Source organism: Gossypium arboreum, chromosome 11 (genome assembly GCF_025698485.1).
Source record: "Gossypium arboreum isolate Shixiya-1 chromosome 11, ASM2569848v2, whole genome shotgun sequence".
Classification (NCBI taxonomy): domain Eukaryota; kingdom Viridiplantae; phylum Streptophyta; class Magnoliopsida; order Malvales; family Malvaceae; genus Gossypium; species Gossypium arboreum.
In genome coordinates this window covers 8344604-8367251 of record NC_069080.1, presented here as the reverse complement: position 1 = coordinate 8367251, position 22648 = coordinate 8344604, and the positions used below count along the sequence as shown (strand labels likewise).

The 22648-nt window shown below is 33.4% G+C and overlaps 3 protein-coding genes, 2 long non-coding RNA genes and 1 other non-coding gene across 9 annotated transcripts; 5 read left to right on the top strand and 1 right to left on the bottom strand.

The window, feature by feature from the left end:
- Window positions 1–758: 758 nt before the first annotated feature.
- Window positions 759–7659, top strand: LOC108474131 (acyl-CoA hydrolase 2). Of its 3 annotated transcripts, XM_017776051.2 has the most exons (18): window positions 764–1035; window positions 1187–1279; window positions 1486–1553; window positions 1808–1889; window positions 2081–2127; window positions 2253–2378; window positions 2584–2661; window positions 3266–3353; window positions 4088–4200; window positions 4870–4932; window positions 5017–5072; window positions 5433–5537; window positions 5699–5755; window positions 6043–6144; window positions 6261–6309; window positions 6413–6481; window positions 6618–6743; window positions 7320–7659. In XM_017776051.2, exons 1-17 carry the CDS (start codon window positions 1020–1022, stop codon window positions 6693–6695), a joined length of 1290 nt encoding a protein of 429 aa, XP_017631540.1. In that variant the 5' UTR covers window positions 764–1019; the 3' UTR covers window positions 6696–6743; window positions 7320–7659. The 3 variants fall into 3 exon arrangements, with proteins under 3 accessions (XP_052878258.1, XP_017631540.1, XP_017631539.1); XM_053022298.1 differs by lacking the exon at window positions 6618–6743 and having other exon boundaries at window positions 759–1035; XM_017776050.2 differs by having other exon boundaries at window positions 766–1035; window positions 6618–7659.
- A 1415-nt stretch (window positions 7660–9074) lies between these two features.
- On the bottom strand, window positions 9075–9887 carry LOC108473694 (uncharacterized). The gene is made up of 2 exons (XM_017775402.2): window positions 9659–9887; window positions 9075–9573 (listed from the first exon to the last, which is right to left on the bottom strand). The coding sequence occupies exons 1-2, from the start codon at window positions 9885–9887 to the stop codon at window positions 9362–9364; spliced, it is 441 nt and encodes a 146-aa protein (XP_017630891.1). The 3' UTR covers window positions 9075–9361.
- A 323-nt stretch (window positions 9888–10210) lies between these two features.
- Window positions 10211–13273, top strand: LOC108473695 (uncharacterized). Of its 2 annotated transcripts, none has more exons than XR_008274713.1 (4): window positions 10211–10396; window positions 10673–10852; window positions 11298–11403; window positions 11498–13273. It is a non-coding gene; the product is annotated as an uncharacterized LOC108473695 (long non-coding RNA). The 2 variants fall into 2 exon arrangements; XR_008274712.1 differs by having other exon boundaries at window positions 10673–11171.
- A 631-nt stretch (window positions 13274–13904) lies between these two features.
- On the top strand, window positions 13905–16145 carry LOC108470877 (uncharacterized). The gene is made up of 3 exons (XM_017772380.2): window positions 13905–14325; window positions 14909–14963; window positions 15487–16145. Exons 1-3 carry the CDS (start codon window positions 14092–14094, stop codon window positions 15843–15845), a joined length of 648 nt encoding a protein of 215 aa, XP_017627869.1. The 5' UTR covers window positions 13905–14091; the 3' UTR covers window positions 15846–16145.
- Window positions 16146–17060: 915 nt separating this feature from the next.
- Window positions 17061–17132, top strand: TRNAC-GCA (transfer RNA cysteine (anticodon GCA)). Its single transcript has one exon. It is a non-coding gene; the product is annotated as a tRNA-Cys (tRNA).
- A 4481-nt stretch (window positions 17133–21613) lies between these two features.
- LOC128283695 (uncharacterized) lies at window positions 21614–22369 on the top strand. Its single transcript, XR_008274100.1, has 2 exons — window positions 21614–21833; window positions 22094–22369. It is a non-coding gene; the product is annotated as an uncharacterized LOC128283695 (long non-coding RNA).
- The last annotated feature ends 279 nt before the right edge of the window (window positions 22370–22648 follow it).

Below are 22648 nucleotides of genomic sequence, written 5' to 3'. Positions count from 1 at the left end.
AGAAAGAGGTTAAATATTAATTAATTAGTTTAGTCTGTTAATTAGTTAACAGAGACTCTATAAAGTGTGAATTAGTCTGTGTGATTTGTAATGTAACTGCATACCTTACATCAATACATTTTTAACGTTTCTCGACACCATTAATATAATATAATATCATTATTATTGCATATAATTTTTGAAATGTTGAAGAATTGCCTAAAAGACATGAAAAATCTTAAAATTATTAATCTATTATAATTATAATAAAAACTAATAAACTATCACTATTATCTATATTATTAAATTATTTATAAATTTAAAAAAAAACTTATGGGGCTTAAATTTAAGAGGTAAACGACACCAAAAAAAAATAAGCTTAGAGTTTTTATTATTTCAACCAAAAGGTTATTAAAATTATACACAATACTTTTTATAAATATAAATTTTTATGATTTTTAACCCATTTTGTAATTTGTTATTTATGAGTGTGCGCTATCCTTTTAATCTTGTTCTGTTTTAGCTGCCGAAAGATGAATTAATATTTTAATTACAGTGTTTATTGGTTGGGGGGTGGGTTCTACTAACTGTTTGTTATTAATTTGACCATTGCTGTTTATCTAATGCGACACTTATATCCAAAGACCATTAATTATTAACCACAAATCATGTACGACTGATAAGCTATGCGTAGCTAATACATTAATTACTATAATACAAAAGTACTTTTTGTTTTACGTAAAATATGAAAACAGTATTAGCATAATGAATTCAACAGTTTTTTGGTAGTATTTTTTCGTATAATTTCTCATGTGTTGCCCAAATTGGCAAATTAGTCATTGAAAAAAATAAGAAAAGCCACCTGAATTTTCTAAATAAATAATCAATGTTGTATACAGTACACTCACAAATAATTTTGTCTACTCTGTATTTGCAGAGTGACTTTCCTATCCCTCTCAATCATTCCACTCATCTTCTTCAATTTCCGTTTTCGGCCTTATGCGCTTAAGCTCTTACCATTATTCCATTTAAGCTTTAGTATGAGTAGCGAAACAGGTAAATCTTTCTTACTTTTGGCTCTGTCAGATGATTTTCGCTATTCCTCCGATTGGTAGACGAGAAACTGCAAGAAAGGTTTTTTTCCCAAGGTTTTGTCTCCAATCTGTGTGGGATTTTTTTTATTTTTTATTTTTGCTTTCTTTTGCAGTGATTGAGTTTTTAGGCAACGTTCCCTTGCTGCAGAGATTACCGAGTTCTGTGTTCAAGAGAATCGCTGATGTTGTAAAATTTAAGCACTTTGGTAATTTATGAAGTTCTGATCCGAATTCAGTTAAATGAATTTTTTTCGATCTGAATTTTCATTTGATCTACGTGACTGCATATATTTTTCTTTGATTTGCTTTATACGCTACCAAACAGAATCTTTCATCAGGTTAAATCGAACTGCAATGAAATATATTAAAACTGATTACTTACTGGATTTGCTTAAAATAATTTGCGTTGCAGAGAAAGGAGATTATGTCGTGCGGGAAGGAGAAGTTGGAGACGGTATCTATTTCGTATGGGAAGGAGAGGTCTGGTTTTTCTATTTTCATTTCCCCCCTATTTTAAGTACATTTTTATTCCTTCCGTTAGCTTGTTACTTTCAGTTATTTATTTGCTTTTCAAAAATTATTCAAAGATGGATGCAATATAAATATATATTGACGATGAGGAAATAGTTAAAATTGATAATTTTATATACAAATAAAATACTATTTGTTTCTAGAAGCAAAAATATGAACCAAATAGAGTCCTTTTTGCTGAGTTTCAATTTTGTGGTTTATAGGCTGAAGTATCTGGATCAGTCCATGCTGAAGAAGAAAACCGACTTGAGTATCAATTGAAACGATATGATTACTTTGGCCATGGTTAAAGCTTCTCTACCTTTCCTTAGTGTTATATTTTTGCAACTTTTGAATATTGACCTGTTCTAGTTTGAAGAGTTTTTGTGTGTGCGTTCTTGTCTGTGATCGATCTTATATGAACAAGAATCGCCTAAAATCAACTAATGATGGAGGAATTAGTCCAAAATTGAATATAATTGAGCTTGCTTTTGCAGTTAATCCTGAATCAGTTCATGTGGCAGATATAATTGCCTTAACTAAGGTAGAGCTACATGTTTCTTTCTTCTTTTGCATAACTTTTCTTGATTAATTAGAACATTCCAATTTCCAACCACTCAAGCTTATAAAAATATATTTGGTGATAACTTGGACTACTTGTTACTACAGCTGACCTGCCTGTTTCTACCTCACGAGCATTGCACTTTGCTTCAGTCAAAATCTATCTGGAGCACAGATAAGACAATGGAGACCTGTTCGCTCGTGGAAAGTATATTGCATTTGGAGCCAATAGAGGTATGCTTCTTCTTTCTCTTTTATTTATTCTATTGCCGTTAGGAAGAGTGAAGTTTGAGAGTTCGTGTTTTCTTTGTATACTTTTAACTGTGGCAGTTTTCTTTCCTTGTAGAAACATGTTAATAGAGTTGGAAAACAATTGATCTAATTAGGTTCTTCTCATAACCTCTTTACTTAGACCTTTTTTTCCCCCTTTTGGTTGTAGTTAAACATATTCCAGGGGATTACTTTGCCAGATGCACCAAAATTTGGGAAGGTCTTTGGAGGACAGTTTGTTGGACAGGCAAGTTTAATCTTCTTCTCTCCTTTATTCACATTGTCGACCTGAAGTTCCTCACATTTACCTCGTATGATAGATCATTCAATATGCTGCTTTTGTATTTACTTGTGTGCTTGACGCTTGTGATAGTCAATCATATTTCAGAACTGTTGTTTTAGGCGGAGATTGTAAGTTTCTATTGGCAGTTTGTGAGGTTAAACGGTGACCTAATATGTTTTCTGGATTGGTATTGATTTAGACATGAAATTGCTGGCACTCGAACACTGACTGTCTCAGAGTTTTGAGCAAATGGTAAATGTATTACGCTGTGCCGTCAGTGAATTTATATGGATATATATCTACTTAAATATGGTTGTTTGTATTTAGTTCATGGTGAAGTAGTATGTTTTCTGCTCAGAATCTTTGAGAGAGAAAAAAAGAATAAAAAGATACTCGGTTTGACTTGTGTCGTGAAATGTAAACATAGTGCTTGCTTCTGATTTATCTGCATTAAGTGGTATAATTGACTTGATGGACTTGGTAATTGTTGTCTTATTTGCTTCCTGTTGATTGTCATGCTGTTTAAACTGAGGTAATTGTTATCCTTTTTTTTGTCATCACTATTCAGGCACTGGCTGCAGCATCAAAAACTGTTGATTCTCTTAAAATTGTCCATAGTTTGCACTCTTATTTTCTTATGGTTGGGGATTTTAATAGTAAGTGCCTTAACTGTGAGCATTATTCAATAAATAGATTCATCATATTTTTCTGGTTTTCAGAAATTTCCTGTGGTTGATATTTTTACTGTTTAACTAAATTTGTGCATAAGTCCTTATAAATGGGTCATTATCCCACATCTTCAATCTTCATAACTTTAACAATTTGAACTATGTCCAATCGAACAAATTTCATTCTTCATTTTCTATCTTCCTGTCATTTGGAAGGAAAGTTAGATAATGCAAGTGAAGAAAGCAGAAGATATGCCATGACTCATGACCTCAGAGAAATGAATATTAGGTGTCAAAATTGTACAAGTAGATAGAAAAATTATAAACTCATTACCCTCTTTCATTTCTTAAAATGAAAAAAGAATTGCAGTAAGCTGGATAGGGAATTTTGTTTCACTTTTAGCCTCCAAAAACTTATTGATTCTGCCCTGTTTCTTAAGAATTTGTCTTAGAAATTATGGTTGGATGAAAGTCTTTGAGTATGCTTTTCTAGCTAGTGTCTGAATTTAATGTATATGTAATTTTGTGAGTAAATTATTTGAACATCTTTCATATAAAAAAAACAAGTACCATGAATAAATCATAGCTTTTACATTGTTTTTGCTTATTGAACTTTTCATGTTAAATCACCGGTTCATCTTGATATTGAAATTAGCAGTTCAAGTGAAAGTTTTCTTAATAGCAAATATTTATATCTGTATTATCTCTGTTCTGTTTTACAGTACCAATAATATATCAAGTTAATCGTCTACGTGATGGTAGAAACTTTGCTACCCGTAGAGTAGATGCAATACAAAAAGGAAACATCGTATTCACACTATTAGCTTCTTTTCAGGTGTGATTTGTCTTCTCATTTTATTTTTGAAGGTTCCAATCTAGCTTTTTAATTCTTCAATTATTGTCTCATTCAGTTTTTCGCGTGAGCTTGAGTGTTAAACAAATTTTGACAGGTTTGTAGAACCGTTATGTTAAAGCATGTATCTGCGAAGAACTATTATGATCCACTTTTCACCTTCATGGGATAGTCAGTTTCTGTTATACTATTACTATCTGTAGATTGATATCGATGGGATAAAATATTTTGACTGATGCTTTCATAGAACATTAAATATAAGTAGATCTGTTTAATATCCCTTATTCTGTTCTTTTATGGGAGGTTCTAAGAATGGTAGAATTTTTGGATTCTGGGATAGTTTACTAAAAAATGCTACATATTACTATCAAAGCATAAGACAGCAAGTTGAATTTTCCCTTTTTAACTTGTTAAATATACATTTTTAGTTGTGGAGTTGGTGTTTGATAATGGTGATATATGCTATAGTATTTTATCCAGCAGCCATTTTCTCTATTTACTTCTTTTTGTACTGGTTTGTTGGTGTAATAGCATGTCAGGCTCCCATTAGTTTATTGAAGTTCCTGATTTGTTTTAATATGTGATTACTGCTGAATGGATACTTGTAGCATCTCAGACTACTTGCACTTTTTGCCTGTGTTGATTTTCCAGAAAGAAGAAGAAGGGTTTGATCATCAAGAAGCAATGATGCCATCTGTGCCAGCTCCAGACGGGGTAACTAATACATGCTTAAGTTAACATTTCCAGTTATTTGCTGTGGTGGACAAGATAACATTATTGCTCTTTGACATATTGCAGCTTCTGTCATTGGATGAGCTACGAGAATTACGTCTCACTGATCCCCGTCTTCCTATGTAAGAGTTTTGGTACCCAATTTTATTTATATATATGTAACTTTTTAATGGTTTAAAGCATCAATATGATTTCAAAACATTTGTCTTATCTCATTTTATTCTATGTTTACCTGGTTACTTGTTTGTTTTTGTGGTAAAGAAAATTATATTTTCTCATTCTCTGCTGATATATTTTATATAGTATATTTGTATCATTAGGAACTCATTCAAGTTCAACAATTTTTTGTTTAATTATTTAACCCCTCCCCAAGAAAAGAATGGCAAAAACTTATCTTGTGGGCTAATATTTATATCTTTGTATAGTGTGCTTTTTTTGAGTTTCGCTGTATTATGTGCCGTGATTTATATCTTTTATTTCAGGAGTTACCGGAAAAAGGTGGCCACAACGAAATTTGTTCCTTGGCCCATAGAGATAAGGTTTTGTGCACCTAATACTAACACAAACCAGACAAAATCTGATCCAAGGTTAGGCAATTTTTCTGGTGTTTCAAAATCTCATCTTTTCCAGTTCTTTTGGAAATACAAATGTTATATGTTAAAATGCATCAACCCATTTAGCTGCCACCTTATCATGTTTTCACTCTTAAGTGCTATATCTTATTTGAAAATTATATTTTGCTTTACAGTTTGAGGTATTGGTTTAGAGCCAAAGGAAAACTTTCAGATGATCAAGCTCTGCATAGGTCAGTGATTCTTTTAAATGCCAAATACTTTTCTTTTTGTCTGTATGTATTCCTTACTAGTTTTGGCTGCTCATGACTTAGCAAAATACTTGAAACCTTTTCTGCATATAGTGTAGCTTACTTGAGTCTGTTCTGTCCATGCCCATGTGCACACACACATCCTTTCCAGTTTCCCATCTTGGCAGAGAATTTTAAGCATATGGCAACAATCGTGTATGTATATAGATTGGGGGTGTAGCTCAGACTTTATTATCTTTTATTCAGTTTATGTGGTTTTCTTTTTACAGATGTGTAGTGGCCTTTGCTTCAGATCTGATATTTAGTGGTGTCAGTTTGAATCCACACCGCAGAAAGGGTTTTAAGTCAGCTTCCCTTAGCCTGGACCACTCGTAAGCATCTGCTATAATCTGCATCATATCAACATTATTCTTATAGTCTGTGGGTCACAGTCCCAAAACCCAAAGTTCGTTTTGACATTATTTACTCTTTCCTTCGTGTTTTCCAGGATGTGGTTCCACCGGCGTCTTAGGGCTGATGACTGGTTATTGTTTGTGGTAGGTTTAAGATGATGTCTATTTTCACGTATGAATTAGCATTGAAATTTGTCTTTCACTTTCTTAATGAAATAAAATCGTTAATGGAATCAATGTCATGCAGATTGTTAGTCCTACAGCCAGTGTCACCCGAGGCTTTGTTTCGGGCCAAATGTTCAACAGAAAGGGAGAGGTATTTAGTTTACCCTTCTTTTTCTTTATCTTGTTGTTCCTTCCCTTTTTTACCTTGAGTTGCTTTTCCTTTTTCCGCCAAATCCCATTTTAGTGTTACGAACCCAATCATCATACTTGTATATGTTGATTTGCAGCTTGTTGTATCATTGACTCAAGAAGCACTACTTAGGATGGCTAGGCCCCCAAACCCAGCAACTGTCTCAAAGCTTTGAACTACTCTATAGTGTTAATATTTGATGTGTTCAGCTTTATGGTCAAATGTAAGACCTTTTTGTACTAAGGACTAGGTTCCGAGTTTTCTAGCATTTTATAAGTTCTTAATCCAGATAGTTGCTTTATAGCATTTTGGTGGAAAAAAACACACTAAACCCTAGCGTGGACTCTTCCATATAAAAAAAAGCCGCCCCTGTATTAAGATAAAACTCTCTTTCATCCTGCAGTAACAAGCTTGTACGATGTTCTAAGTATGGGGAAAGCCTCCCACACCTGAATATCCTTCTGTCACATATTAACCTTTCAGTCAACAACTGCTGACTCTGCCACCCCAAACCCTCTTTGACGGGTCTTGCAGTTGTAGATGGGACACTTTATGTTGTTTATGAGATTTTTGGAAAGTTAATGGTGTGTCAGAAGGATATTAGGGCATGGGTGGCCATTTGGATAGGGCATGGGTGGCCATTTGGAGGCTTTCCCCATACTTAGAACACCACCACCCTACAAGCTTGTTGCTGTTGGAAAGAAAAATTTATCTCATAAGGATTTCTTTCTTCTTTTTTTTTTTTTGTTGGGGGGGGGGGAAGGGTGTAGCAGAGTAATAGTTGATGTTAGCACTGCAGGCAATATGAAAGGGATGATGGCGAGTGCTTATGTACCAGTACTCACTGCAAATGATGAGGTTATTATAAGCTGTAAACGTTTCACTGCAAATGGTAGATTATTGTAAGTTGTAAATGTTTGGCCATCTGAAAACATTGATTGGGCTTGGATATCTTCTAATGCTGTACAACACCTTTCAGTTTTTAGCATTCATGCATTATTTTGGGGATTGATATTAGTTATGATAATTGCTATGGTAGTAGTGGCTGTTTAATTAGCAGATTTGAAATTCAGAAAGACTCATTCCAATTTGATGAATACCATTTGATAGCTGAAAACTGTCATGAATCTGCAAAAGAATTACGACTTATTTTGTCCACATTTTGGGAATGATTATGGAATATCCATGAGTCTGCGCAATCCTTTTTTATATGTTTGGATGATCGTGCTTAGTACTTTTTTTTCTTTAAGCAGTTGTATATTCTCTTACATCCTTTGCTCTTTATAAAATTGAAATCTTAAGTCAATTACGGGGAGAGATTTGTCAATCCCGATTAGACAAACCGTGGAAAGTTTACGGACTAATGTGTGAAAGAATTATGGGAATCTGTTGGAGAGTTGAAGGAAGAAGGCACAGGATATGAGTTGTTAGACTTAACGAGGAAGGTTGTTAAATAGTTGGTAAAAAATGGTGGTAAAGGCTATTAAGTCAGTTACTGAATTGACACATTATCAATAATTCATTTCATGTAATTGTTCTAGTATATAACTTGTAATGACTGAATTAAAGGTTAATTACTTAAAAAACTTTTTTCTCTTCCTATTTCTTTCCCATCTATCCAATTGGTATTAGAGTTAAGTTCATGGAATTAAGGTTGAAGTCACAGGAATACGTGACATATAAAGTTTAGAAGAAATTATCTGCAAACTATCCAACAATAAACAAGGTCAAGATACCAAGAAAAGGTTCTTACAAACCTTAGAAGTGACACCACTTCTTTGAATGTGTAGCAAAGCTCAGATCATGATTCAGTTGCAACATCCCAAAGCCCCAACCGCTCAAAGAGATCATTATTTCTCAACTAGACAGTTAAAGATAGGCTTCCATAAGTTTAATGGTAATAACCTTAAAGGTTAGTTCAAGATCCATCAATTCTTTAATGTTGACCAAACACCAGAGGAGAACAAGGTTATATTGATGGTCATTAATTTGGAAAGGAAGACCCTCGACTGGCACGGTAGTTAAGTCACGTACAAGAGTGGATGAGTAACTACATGGGAGAGGCCTACGTGCAAGCCTTGGAGGAAAGATTTGATGACAAGATTTTTGGAGATCCAATGCTTGAGTTACTGAATCTGAAACAAACGGGTATGATCTCTGAACACCGAGATCAATTTAAATCTTAGCTTGAAAGAGCCTCAAGACTATTATTCAACAATCTGTGAGGATGTTTATGCCTAAAACATAGCATAGTTTAATTTAGAAATTCATTTCTACCCTTTAAATTTGCACCATTTATATACTCTCAAATCTCTGTTCGTTTTCCCACTCTCTCTCTCTGACATTTATCTCTTCCATTTTTTCCTCGATCCTTTTTTTTCGTTTAAACGTTTAATTGCTGTGTTATCTTACTCTCTTTTGCAGTTCCCAATTCTTCAAGGAAGCAATTGCCATAACTAATCTTACATCACTGCAACATTTGGACTGAAACTAGTCCTTTGTCAATTCAGTTTTCTCTATCTTTTTAAATATTTTAAGAAAAATGGAAACCATAGACATACAATACTCCTTTATTAAAAAAAAAATAGCATATCAATACAGTGATGGCCCCACTTGTAGATTTATCAACCGAGACATTGTAGTACAGACTACAGACAAGGAAATCAATGCTTTTCAAGTAATTTACAGTACATCTCCAAGGGTTAGAAAAAAAAAATACTACCTAATTCAATAACCCTCTTTTCTTCCAAAACCTGTAGATGCATTAATGAATCCACCGTTTCCATCTTCTGTCAATTATATGAATCATCAGCCTCCACTGATGGACCAGGATATTACAAATCAACCTTCATTTGATGAACCACTTATTCTCTTTTTGAAAGCAGGATGTATAACGCTATCGCCAGAATCTAGCTCCTCTATCCTGGAAATACACTCTTTCATTCGATTCACGAGGACTGGCATTGCCGAAATGTTACTTGAAATTTTTTCTTTAAGCAGCTGTATCTTCTCTTTCGTCCTTTTCTCAGTATCTAATTCTTTATCTTCTGAATCTATAAAAATCAAAATCTTAGTCAATTATCAAGAGAGATTATTCAATCCCGATTTCACAAACCCCTAAAAAGTTTACGGACCTACCTGGATTACGCTCTCCGGATGATCCAGCTTCATCAATGCCGGAGAAGTCGGGTGCTTGAGAAGAAAGAACTGAAGCTAGAGTGGTCTTAAGTTGATCTGGAATAGCGGATCTGTAGTCTAGAATCTTCTCCGCCATTTTCTTCACATCTGATTCCAGCTCCTCCAAGTCCTCTTCGGAGTCAGGCTCCGATTCAGCTCGTCGACTGTCGATGCGGGTCTCAAGGGACATGGATCAAAGGCGACGGTTTGAAATTGCTTGTTTTGTTTTTCTTCTGGAAGGACGTTAGGGTTTTGAAATTTGAGAACTCGAATCGAGCTTAGACGGAAGACTTGTCAGTTTTAGAGGTATTCTTTTTTCCTCTCTGTTCTGATTTCTCTTCTCGAAAATTAAAATGTGACAATTTTATGAAAAGTGACGTCGTATTAGTCTTGGTTCACTTACGAAAGTTAAAGCCCATATTACGCCGTTTTTCTATCATTCCTACCCGCCAGAATAAAATTTTAGATGCAAAATTGCCTGAAGAACCAAAATCAAGACAGGAGAAAAGGAAAGGAAGTCAAAGTCATCATCCTTTTTTTTTTTTTTCTTAGTAACCATACAGAAAAATTCATAGAGTGGAAACCACTACTTCTCAAGCTCAAGTTCTTTTACTCTTTCGATCCTTTCAAGTTTCGACAACTCGGGCTATCACTTCTGCTATCACGACGCAAAGTTTCAGGCCATCTGCTCCTCGAACGGTAAATTCAATCTTTTTGAAAGACTATATAACCCTAGGTGCTACTTTTATTTATTTATTTATCAAATTATAAGGATTTTCTTTTGGAACAGACACATGACATGTTCAGGGATAAGGAGGGTGGTCCATATTAGTAGATCATTGATAAATTTCCACTCCAAAATATTTTTTTCTCGTAATTCAGCATACACTAGTCTGCATTTGGATTATGTTTACTTAGTGTTGGGATCATTGCCATTGGATCCTGCAATGAGCTAAATATTTTAAACTTTTGCAGAGGCATGAACAATATCTCCACAAGCTGTAGAAAACTACATCTTCCAGCTTGAAATACTTCTAAAATAACGCCATTATATATAGGCAGGAAACAGCTGAAAAAGTTGCAGACAAATAGGCACATGAGGATGTATTCAATGCCAGCTCTCTCTTCATACATATACCCTGAACCAGGCAAAATGTGACTTCTCTTGGTTTACTTTCCTGATTTGCCACTTCGTGTTTTTGTAAAAATCAAAATGAAAATGTCATTGCACATGATAAAAAGTATATTTGAGAATCCAAGAAAATTTTCATCAAGCATTTCCATAGAATTCAACCATGGGGAAAGAGAAAGAGAAGAAACCCACAACTTGGGGATAGTTAATGCATATCATTAGGCATCAATTAGTTGGTTACATGTTTAGAAACTAGCACTTGGAAGCTGGCATGTGATATCTTGGTCCATAAGAAATTGCCGGAATTCTAGAACCATTCTCTACAAGTTGCAGAAGAAAACAGTATGTCAATATGAAGCTAATTTATTTTCTATTTATCAGAAAATTGTGTACAATATACATAGATATTCTATGATTATCATTTCTTTATGAATCATTTAACTGTACTTTTGTACATCTAAATTCCAGATAGCAAAAGGCAAAGACCAATGTGAAAAACATTTCACAATAAGCACAGCCTTCGGCAATTACCCTGTTTACACTATGTGTTGGGGCAACCATTAGGTGAACGTTTGTAAGAATGCCTCTTTCTTTTCCCCTTTAACATCGCTTGAATATCCTTCTCTGTTGCTATCGCTTCTCTTATATTGTTCTGTGTTACGATGCAGAGCTCATCAAGGGCTAACATTGGAAATGGCTCCTCAATAAGAACACCAACCTGCGACATGAAAGAAACTTTTAAAGATCAAAGACGCGCACAAAAAAAAAAAAAAAAAAAAACATAGTCTGATATTATGGGGTTAACTCTGGAAAAAAGATGCATACTTCTTCTATGCAGAACAAGGAAGCAGCACTGATGAAAGTAGCAGGAACAACAATCCAATGGCAATCATCCCAGAGTATGATAGGAAGAGTGAGATGCCATAGGACCAAAAACCTTGATGTCAACCGAGTGTATGATAGAGGGATAGGAATCCCCATGAGTTGTTCACATACACCAATTCCTTCATGGAAACATGAGATCTTTGACTCCTGGAATGAAATGAGATCATAAGACTACTGCAATCTAATGAAGAAAGAGATGGATATTTTTTTTTTCAAATTTTTATCGGTGAAATCAAAAGATCAAATGGTCCAAGAGGGGAGATACCAACGTAGTTCTCTTTGATTCTTCCAAGTTCAGCAGATGAAGGCTTTGAGAAATGAACTCGATTATGCAGCGTGGCCGATGCTTTGAGTTCAGTATCACCGCTAAATCATCTACTTCAAGCAAATTTTGAAGATCTCTGCCAATATCCGAGCCATACATGACATGACACTGCAAAAAAGCCATTAACCATTGATCACTACCTACCTTCATACAATACGTTCAATTTTCTAAATCACACTCACCTTAAGTGCAACAGGAAAAGCCATAATATATTGCAAGAGAGCAGCTTTTATGGACTGATCATCAGCCGAATTGTCGACCCCAGCAATTACCTGCCTAGCGAAATCATTTGTACCAGCAATTACCTTAGTCCATGCCTTCCTTCCCTCTTCATACCTTGAATAGGAGGCCTCGGTTCTAAAAACCAACAGCAAAGCCAATGCAGGCGCTGTCAACTGATAAGGCAACGAAGAAGCTCTCAGAACTGGGAAAAAGCCAGGGAACCAATGCAAATCCACGGCAGTGTTGTACAAGGCAACGACAGTAGCTACTGAAGTGAAGGCTAAAACAGGTGGAACCAGTGATAAGATGACACGCGACTGTAAACTGGAAAGTAGATGTCGAAGGTGACGTAGTGAACTTCTATGATGAACCCATTTCTCGTGGTTGTAAAGAGCGCGATTTTGTTGCATTCCACGCTCTTGAATACGATCAGCCCAGTCTGGGATAGCACGGAGGAGGGTGATAAGATTAAAGGTTTTAGGGGCGGTGGTGGGCTTGGAGCTTGGCGGCGGCGGTTGGGAAGCAGAGAAAAGGATTTTGAAAGAAGGTGGTCGCTTGAATTTGGCAGGAAGTGAGGAGTTGAAGTGAAAGTGGAGGAAGGGTTTGGAGGTAAAGCTGGGAGAGAGGGAGAGCTTTGGAGAGTTGGGGGATTGAGCCATTATGAGTCAGGGTTCGGACATGTTATTATGTTGTTAGGGCTTCCAAAGGAGAAAAAAGTGTGAAAAAAATGAAGAGAGGTGCCAACTGCCAACCAAGGAGTAGGTAAGTTTAAGACAGAAGTGGGTGTTGTTTCAATGTTTGTGAAGGACATCGATACACATGTTCAGGATTTTATTTGGATAAATCCTTAACAGTAAACACTTCTTTAAGAATTTGTGTCGTGTCACGGCTCTTGTGGATATTCGCCTAAACAACGTAAGTAACTCAGAATTTTTACTTACCTGCTATGAAAGATAATACATGTTTCAATTGCTAAAATTATTATAAATATTAGCAGTGAACATTAAGAAAATTAATCAGGGACTGTCATTGAACGTTTTTTTTTAATTAATTTTTTCTGTCTTCAAAAGATCTATATTCACACTGAAATTTATATAATGCCCTAAATATTTGATTTTAAGAGGTAGATAAAAATTAAAAATTTTCTGAGTCACCAAACAAAACACGTCCGAGATCTGATTAGGTAAGGTAAGGTAAGGTAAATGAGAAGAGAAGAGATGTTGGAATTTGGAAAGGTAAGTGAGACGGAGATTATTTTTTTGGTGAATTTTTTTTTGAATAAATATTGAAATTATACATAAATTACGGTAATTGTATATATGAATTTTAATTTTATATAATTTTATATACTGAAATTTTCATATGATCTAATTATTGTAAATTATTAACACAATTATTGATATAAATTATTTTATATTTATATATTACATATATAAATAATTATATTTGTTTAATATAAAATAAATTGATGTATTTATTTTTTAAATATATATGATTAAATTAAAATTAAAATTTCAAGTATATATTTAAATCATAATTAGTGTTTCACATGTATAATTGTATTAAATTAAAATACTAAATTAAAATTCATGTAAATAATTCTATATTAAATTAAAATTAATGTGTAATTTTGAGGTTTATCTCAAATTTGATTTTATTATGCCATTTATCTTTATTCCGGGTAATTGCGATAAGATTAGGTAGTAGACATAGATACTCCCACAACCAAACACGCCCCCTCTTTTACTTCCCCAAACCCAAAGTCTCCAATTTGGGAAAAACACACACGCAGCCTTTGACTTGTCCTTTTTGGCTATTTTGAACTGAGAGATGGAAGAGCCGAAAGCAGCGCAGAACCCACCACCGTCCCAAGATCCAAACGCATCAACAACAACCGTAAACGCAGCTCAAACAACCGCTCCTCCTCCACAGCCACCACCAACAGCACCAGAACAACCAGCTAGCAGGAAAAGACCTCTAGAAAACAGCAATGACCAATACCAAAACTCCCCGTATTTCAAGATGCGCCTTGTCCTCAAAGATCTTCGTCCTCATTTCATCGAGGTACATCTTACTTACATATATTTCCAAATTTTTCTACTTTTTCTGTTTATTTATTGTTTTTTTCCCCTTATTTCCTGCTTGTTGATATAAGATAAAGAGAAAAAGTAACCCCTTGTTTTTGTGATTAGTTTCAGTTTTATACTTTCAAAAAGAAGTCTCAGTTTTATGGACTAGCCTCCCCTTGACTTCCCCCAATTAATATATGGCAGTATAATTGGATTAAAAAGAATTCAAATCTTGTTTTTGGATTCTTTGGTCAATTGACCTTATCATTTTTGGTTATCTCGAGATTTATGTTTTTTAATTAAGGGAAAAGGGATAGTTGTTCAAGTTTAAACAATGGTTGTTGATTCCATCACGCATGATGTTTGATTATAGCATGAACAATGTAAAGGGAATATCTTCTTGGTATGTCCTTATGATGTGTGTGATTGGTTGATTAGAATTAGCCAGTTCCTTGGTTACTCTCACTGAAGATTTTATATATGCCTGAAATAGCTTCATCAATCTGGATGCATGTTTGAATTATTTTCGTTTTCCTTCTGTCGATGTTATATAATATGGATTTTTATGTTCCTTGAAGGTTCTTAGAACGCCTGATTTTCGAAATTGCAAGGGCGCCCATGAAATTAAAGAAAGTAAGCTCACAATATGCTTTGTTAAGTTTTGCAACTTTTGGCATAGCCATAGTCTATTGCTCGGTGTAATAGTATTGTCTCTGGCTTAGTTAACTGTTGCAAATTACGGTCTTCATGGATTTGATCTGTTACTGCTATCTATTGGCTTAGTCTGTACTCTGTAGGCAAAAAAAAGGACTAGCATCTCATTAGTTTGTTTTACATCTATTAGCTATGATTTAATTTTGGTTCTTTTAAGTCAAAATGGAAATTTTCCATTAGTGAAGAAACTTGTATTATACTGAGTTATAATATCCCTGTTTCTTAATATCACTTGCATTATAAGGATCCACTGTCTCAATTTGGCTTCATGCATTTGTTTCAGAACATAATATTGCACCCGAAATTTTGCTTTTTAAGTGTCAACTTTGTAGAACATTAACTTGCACTTGGTAGAGTGATCTTTGCTAATCGCATGGGACATAGTTTATTTATCTCCGGTTTTGTGATTTAAGGTTATGTGTTCCAAATTTGTGATTTGCAGAGATGAAGCATTTAGTGGATTTGTACAAGCAGATGATAGTTTCTATAGAGAAAAGTAATAATGGAGCAGGAAACCAGACAATGCAAGGTGAAAGTGGAACGAAGCAGAAGCCCCAGGAGCAGGCACAATTCGTTAAGCCAGCACCAGCAGTTTCCTCCAAAAACAAGACATTCCAGTCAAGTAGTGTCACTGGGAAACCACAATCTGATGACGGTGAAGCTTCAGGGACATATATTGTTGGGGGTTCTGCTTTTGGGTGGAACTTTATCACCTTTGCAGGGAACAAACCGGTGTATTATGGAGTAACAAAGGAAGCATTTCGAAGTGCTCAAGCAAATTTAGGTTTAGGAGGAGAGTGAAGCCTTTCTGACATGTATTCTGGGCTAAATACCTTTTATATTTAACATCGGGGGATTATCATCTATACAACTATTGCATTTTAACCTACTTTTTGCGGATTCAGTTCTGGGATCTGTAAGTTGGTTTCTAACATGGTTGATTAGCTTGTTATATTTTTGTTGATTGAAGTGATGTTTGTAACCCTGGGAACTTGGAGGTAAGTTTTTGTATTTGAAATTAGGTTACATTTTGTCTTTGCTTAAAAAATAGGTAAATTAGTTGTACATTAAATCAAAAAGTAAATTAATAGTTTGTTAAAATTTTCTTCTATTTCTACCATTAGATGATGTTTTGATCGACGGAGTAATCAAATAATGACATATGACATGTTACATGTACAAATAATATGTAAATAAATATTTAAAAATCCTAAGAGTAAATAAAAGATTTTAATAATTATTATTGTTTAGGTTCATTACGTGATTTTTAAAATAACAAAATCTGTAATCTTTTGTTTTTCAGTGAGTAGTATTTATATTTCACAGCATTTACTTTTACCATATTCCCTTAAATGTTCTTTTTTTTTTTTTTTGGTCTAATTTTATAAGATATTTTCTCATATTGGTCGACTAAGCATAGAACAAAATGCGAGGCAAACAACTGCTTAAAACAAAAGTTTTCACTACAATCAAATTTTACATTATGTTTATAGTTATTTTTCATTTCAATTTTTTATATTTATAGAAATTCATCATAATAATTATTAAATATTTAAATAAATTGTAAATAGATGATGATAATTGATTTGCAATTTAGATATTTATTGTAATTTAAAATAATTTTAATAATCTCTTATAATTCTTAATAATTTTTAAATATTTATCTATTACTTTAGGATTTTTTTTAATATTTATCGACATGGCATTTTGCCACGCCAGAATAAAGTATACGTGGCACACCACGTCACTGCCTACTTGCTACGTTTATCACATCATCAATTTAACAATAGAGATTGATGAAAATTTTAACGAAATGATTAATTTATTCTTTAATCTAATATATAAGAATTAATTTACCTATTTTTTTAAATAAATATGACAAAATACAATCCAGCTAGACGTACATACTACTTTTACCAAACTTTGATGTGTTTTGTAAGTTGAGTATAGTTTGTACAATATTCCATACTAATTTTATTTTTTAAATATCATCTATTATTGAAAATTTCATATCAAGGGTCTATAGCTCAGTGGTAGAGCATTTGACTGCAGATCAAGAGGTCGCCGGTTCGAACCCGGTTGGGCCCTGTTATTTTTTTTTAAGTTTTATTTTTATTATCGTGTATTAATTTCAATTTGCACAGAATAAAAGGGTCCGTAGCTTGAACGGGTTGGGCCCTTTATAAGTTTTATTTGGGTTAGTTAATGTTTTTAACTGCATTCATTCCACAGATTCATTGAAGATGCCGAAATGGTATCATTTTTTGGGTACGGTTTGGAATTAACTTTTTTATTTGTTATGATTCTAAAAGAAATAAATATTGAAAAAGGAAAAACTATTAATTTGATGGTAAAAATATTATGGAGACCCATATAATAAGAAACAGATTGTATTTTATCCCCTCTACTTAAAAAATAGATAAATTAATTCTTAACGTTACATAAAAAGTAAAATAGTCCTTTTGTTAAAAATTCTGCCCATTTTTACACTAAAAACTGATCTCTGTGCATCGACATGGCGTACACATGGCACAGGATGTGTCACGGTCTGGTTATTCAATCAGACTGGTCAATTTTTAACCGTACAAATTGATAGAAAATTTAACATAAATAATCAATTTACTCTTTGATCAAATATAAACGGAGTTTACCCTTTTCTTAATAGAGTGGACAAAATACAATTTATCTTTTCCTATAGGACCTCTAATTTTTCACCCTTCAATTTTCCATTTTTTCAATTTTCTTTCCTTCATACGAAGTAGAACCTTTAATGTAGATGAGAGTCCTGAAACAAGGCTAATGATGTGGCTGAAGGATACGAGGGAGTGGGTGGCCACAGGGAGTCTTTCCCACCCACTTAGGCACTTACAAAACCACCCTGTAAGCTTGTGGCTATTGGAAACAGCATTTATCTAATGGGAAAGGGGCGTAGCGTGGTAGTTGTTGATGTTAGCACTGTGGGAAGAATGGGAGGGATTATGGTAAACTATTCTCTACCAAATATCATTACCAATCATGAGATTATAAGTTGTAATTATGTTTGGCCATTTGAAACATTGGGTTTTTTTATTCATGAGGATTGGAGTAGAGAGATATATTTAAATTTACTGCATTGTTTGGTTGGTTAGAATTATACTATAGAATGGATAAAGAATAGAGTAAATGATAATTTTATCCTAGATGCCCCATGAGTCCACAGAGATGCACACGGTGATTACAGTCCAGGTCTCCACCGAGTTTAGCACACAAATACGTTTGTGCATTGTAATATATAATTTGGGTTAGTCATGTTTAAAACTTTATGCAATGACATGCATCTAAAATTTTGGAAGTTAGTTTCTATGGTGAATGAGGAGACCACTTATTGAACATATGGTAGCAGTCAAATTATTAGTGCCTGCATGCTGCTCTGCATTGTCATCTTTCTCTGCTGTATGGTGTTGCCGGGCGGTGGGATCGCAATAGACCTTGAAATTTGTACATTCCAATCATCCTCATTCACGCCAGAAGGTCATTCAACCAACAACGGCGTCTTACTTTTATCAGTACTTTTCACGGGTCACCCACCCTGCTTAAATCTGATTGTAGTGGAAACTAGTTGATAAGTGTTTAGAGTAAAATTTGGAGCTTAATTAACCATTAAAACTGAAGGAAGTAGGCAGAGAACCTGGCGGGCTGTCGGCGAAATTTTAGTACTCTGTTTGACGGTAAATAAAAAAAATTGTAAAAATTGTCACGTGTCATTACATTACACTGGCTTAAGCTTCTGTACTTGGCTACTTGCCTACTTTATGTTCATTTGAATTCCACTAAAATTTCAGCGTTAAGATAATTCTCATTTGGATAACACAACACTCGTGAATTTGTTAACCAAGCTTCAGCCATCACAGCTTCACCATGTGATCACCTTCACCTTGCTAAGAGTGGTAATTCATCATAGTTAAAAAGAATTTATTAACTTGTAAGGAAGACATGAAATTCTTTTAGAATTATCTGGTGGCAGATGTCGATCTTTCTTAATATAATTTATACGTGAGTTTTGTCTAATTTATAGATATTCTATTTTTGTTTATTTAAGTTTTATTGTGTCTTCCAAATGGTCGATGATGATATGATCAATGTTGTACACGTGATTGTTTCTCGAGTTAAAAGAAGATAGCCCATATCTATAAATATCTCATTTTGACTTAAAAGAATTCTTCCTTTGCGACCTCTCCTCAACTTACGGCTCTCCACATATTATTAAGATTTCATTAGATTAAGTAATATAGTATAGTTTAGCACAAAATTAAGGTCAAACTAGCGAGAGAAACTTCGACAATGAAAATAGTTTAGAGAATTTTAGGAATAATAGGATTAATGTATGATAAGTAATTAGGTTTTTTTTTAAAATAATAAAATAATTTACTATATTTTAAAAAATCGAATTTAAAATATATGAAGCATATATTTATCTATTTCAACTCAAGTTGGAGATTTTCAATCAATATGTGATATGACTTATGTGTGAGTAGAGTTCGTAGTACAATTGAGGATGTAACCATATAGAAATGAGTCAACCTTAGAGATTTATAGAGGAAGGCCAAGTAACAGGTCCTATTGTCATTGTGTATGGGAATCGTTTGATGTTTTGTCAACATCTTCTTCTAACATATTGTAGGACACCCATGTGAAAATTTTATACATCAAATCACATTTGTTTATTTGTAAAATTAAATTTTTTAGTAATTTAATAATTGTGTTAAAATTGAATTGATTTGTGATATTAATTTAATTAAAAATTTATATTTAATATAAATATAAAATATACAAATAATAAGATTTAAAATAAAGACTTAGTAGCCCAAAAATACTTAAGTTATCATATTTTTAACATTTTAATATTATCATTTTAATCAATGTCGTGTTTATTTTTCATGGATAAAAAAAAAGTATAATAACTTATTTGCCTCTTGAACTTTATAAAAAAATTATTGTCGAAACCCTTTTTTGAAAACGTGAATCGACTTTTGAAAACGAAAGTTGGGAGTCGCCACCAATCCCTTTTTTGAGGTGCAATTGGGCCACCTTATAAAATATTTTGGTCCACAAATTTTAAGAAAACGGGTTCGGGAGTCGTTTACGTACGAGGAAGGATTAGCACCCTCGACACACTCAAAATTAGTACTTAATCGATTAATTAGTGTCTTAAATGTCGAAAATTAAAAATTTGGACAGAGTTCAAAACGCGATCCTCCTTTTATTGGCTTTTAACATATTTAGGTAAGTCAAATGTGTATTAAAGACCATCTCACCTTGAGGTAAAACATTACATCTAGTACGTTAGAACACAACATTTTTGACCCTCAAATGTGATCTTGCCTTTAAAACGTGTGTTTTAGCTTTAAGAGGATATTCAAATATTCAAAACAAACAAAGAAAGCGAAACCCAGCACGTTAGGGCACGATCCTTTGAATTCTTTAAATACCGAACATTGCCTTTATTTTGAAAAATAATTGAGAATAAATCTGTGAATAAATGAATTTGGGCAATTAAAATTAAAAAACGAAAATAATGATATGTCGATGCAAATAACATTACCGTAATAAACTAAACGATGCATATTAACAATAAAACATAGTAGCAAAAGAAAGAGGTTTAATGACAAATAATAAAATGGTAGTGGTAACATATTAATAATGGTACAAACGAAAGAAATAAAAACAATTATATAAATATATAAAACAAAAGATAATAGGAAAAAGGATTCCTAATAATATACATATTAATAATAAGAAAATAGTCGAAACAAACAAAGTATAATTTTAAAACGGGATCTTCAAAAATAATAGTTGTATACGTATAATTAAGAAAATAATTTTAAAAATAAATAAATAATAAATACACAATATACAAGTAGAAATAATTTTAAAAATAAATAAATAATAAATACACAATATACAAGTAGAATAATATGGAATCAATAATAAAATATATATATATGAAACAATTAATAACGTTAGCGTATATATATAAAATAATTTTAGAAGTATTTGAATTTAATATTGTAGTAATTTTAAAACAAAGAAATATAAGTATATGATAAAACTCTAGGAAATTATATACATAAGAAAAATATTTATTTAATATATTAATAAAAACAAATAGTACGAACTATTATAATAATAAAATATAATGAATAATATTAGTAATAAAATAATATTAACTATTAACGGTAAAGTATAATAAAATAGTAATAATAAAATAATAATACTAAAAACAATTAATTTTATGGTAAAAAGTCCAAAATAATCGAAATAGGGCTTAATTGAATTAAAAAAATGAAATTCTGGGGTGAAAACATAATAAAAGGAGATAAGGGGACCAAAATGCACACGCGAGTAAGGAGGGAGGGGTCTGAGCATAAATTTCAGGGGTAATTTGAAAGCATTTAAAGAAAACAAAAACAAAACTTGATTGAACGTAGGCGCAGATGAAAGGGACTGGTCACAAAAATTGCCCATTTAAAATAAATATGCGCAGTTCCAGCCTATATTCAATGCACGACTTGCTTTTCCCCTTCCCCGGGCTCTGCTTTTGAGAATAAAAAAATGAAAACAAATGAAGCTTTCCTTTTAATTTTTTTAAAACATTAAAGAACCTTTTAGAAAACCCAAAAAAATTTATCCATCATTTCTCTTATTTTTCCTAAAAACAGAGAGAAAGCTCTCAAAACTTTTCCTTTTCGACCGGTGCCGCCTTCATCGGAGATTCGGAGCGTCGAGGCTGCCGACTTCGCGAGTTTACCGGTAAGTCCCCTCTCTCCCTCTCTTGTTTTTTAAAACCGTTTGAAAAATAATGGAAAAGAAAAAGAACAAACGAAATCCGAATCAAGAGAAAATTCCAAAAAAAGAATGAAAAATCACCTTTCGAACCTTAGTCCCGATTCTCGATTTACTCTTGACTTTTGTACATTCTCTATTATATTCGAAAAAAGATCCCTTTTACAGTGTTTTTCGAGGGCTTTTATAGCCCTTTTTACAAATATTTTGCTGTTGTACGTTTGTAGGTATGGCGAGGATCACGGAGGCCGTGGGTTGCGCGAGCAACGACGTACGATGCGGAGGTGGGTAGCAGCGTGTGGGAGGGGGGCTACTTCGGGTGTGCAGCGCTGGAGAGAGGTTTAGGTGGGTTTTGGGGTATTGGGTTATTGGGTGTATTGGGCTTAGAGATTGGGTTAGGTTTACTTAGTTAATTGTTTTGGGTTTTAAATGTATTGGGCCCTGGGCATAAATTGGGCTTAACAATTATTTTAACCCTCCATTTAATTTTTCACCTTTTTTAACTCTTGAGTTTATATCATTTATCAAATCAACCCAAAGTAAATGAAAAAGTTAACAAATGTTAATTTTGTTGACGTGACATCCACGTAGTTAATGTGTATTGTAATATCCCGAATTAGGGCCTAATCGGAATAGTGGTTTTGTGACCACAAATCCGAGATAGAAATAATTATTTTATGATTATTTTGAGGTCTATGATATGATTGCATGACTGTGTGAAAATTTCGTGAATAAATTCTATGCATAAAGTGTTTAATTTGAAGTTAGGGACTAAATTGAAT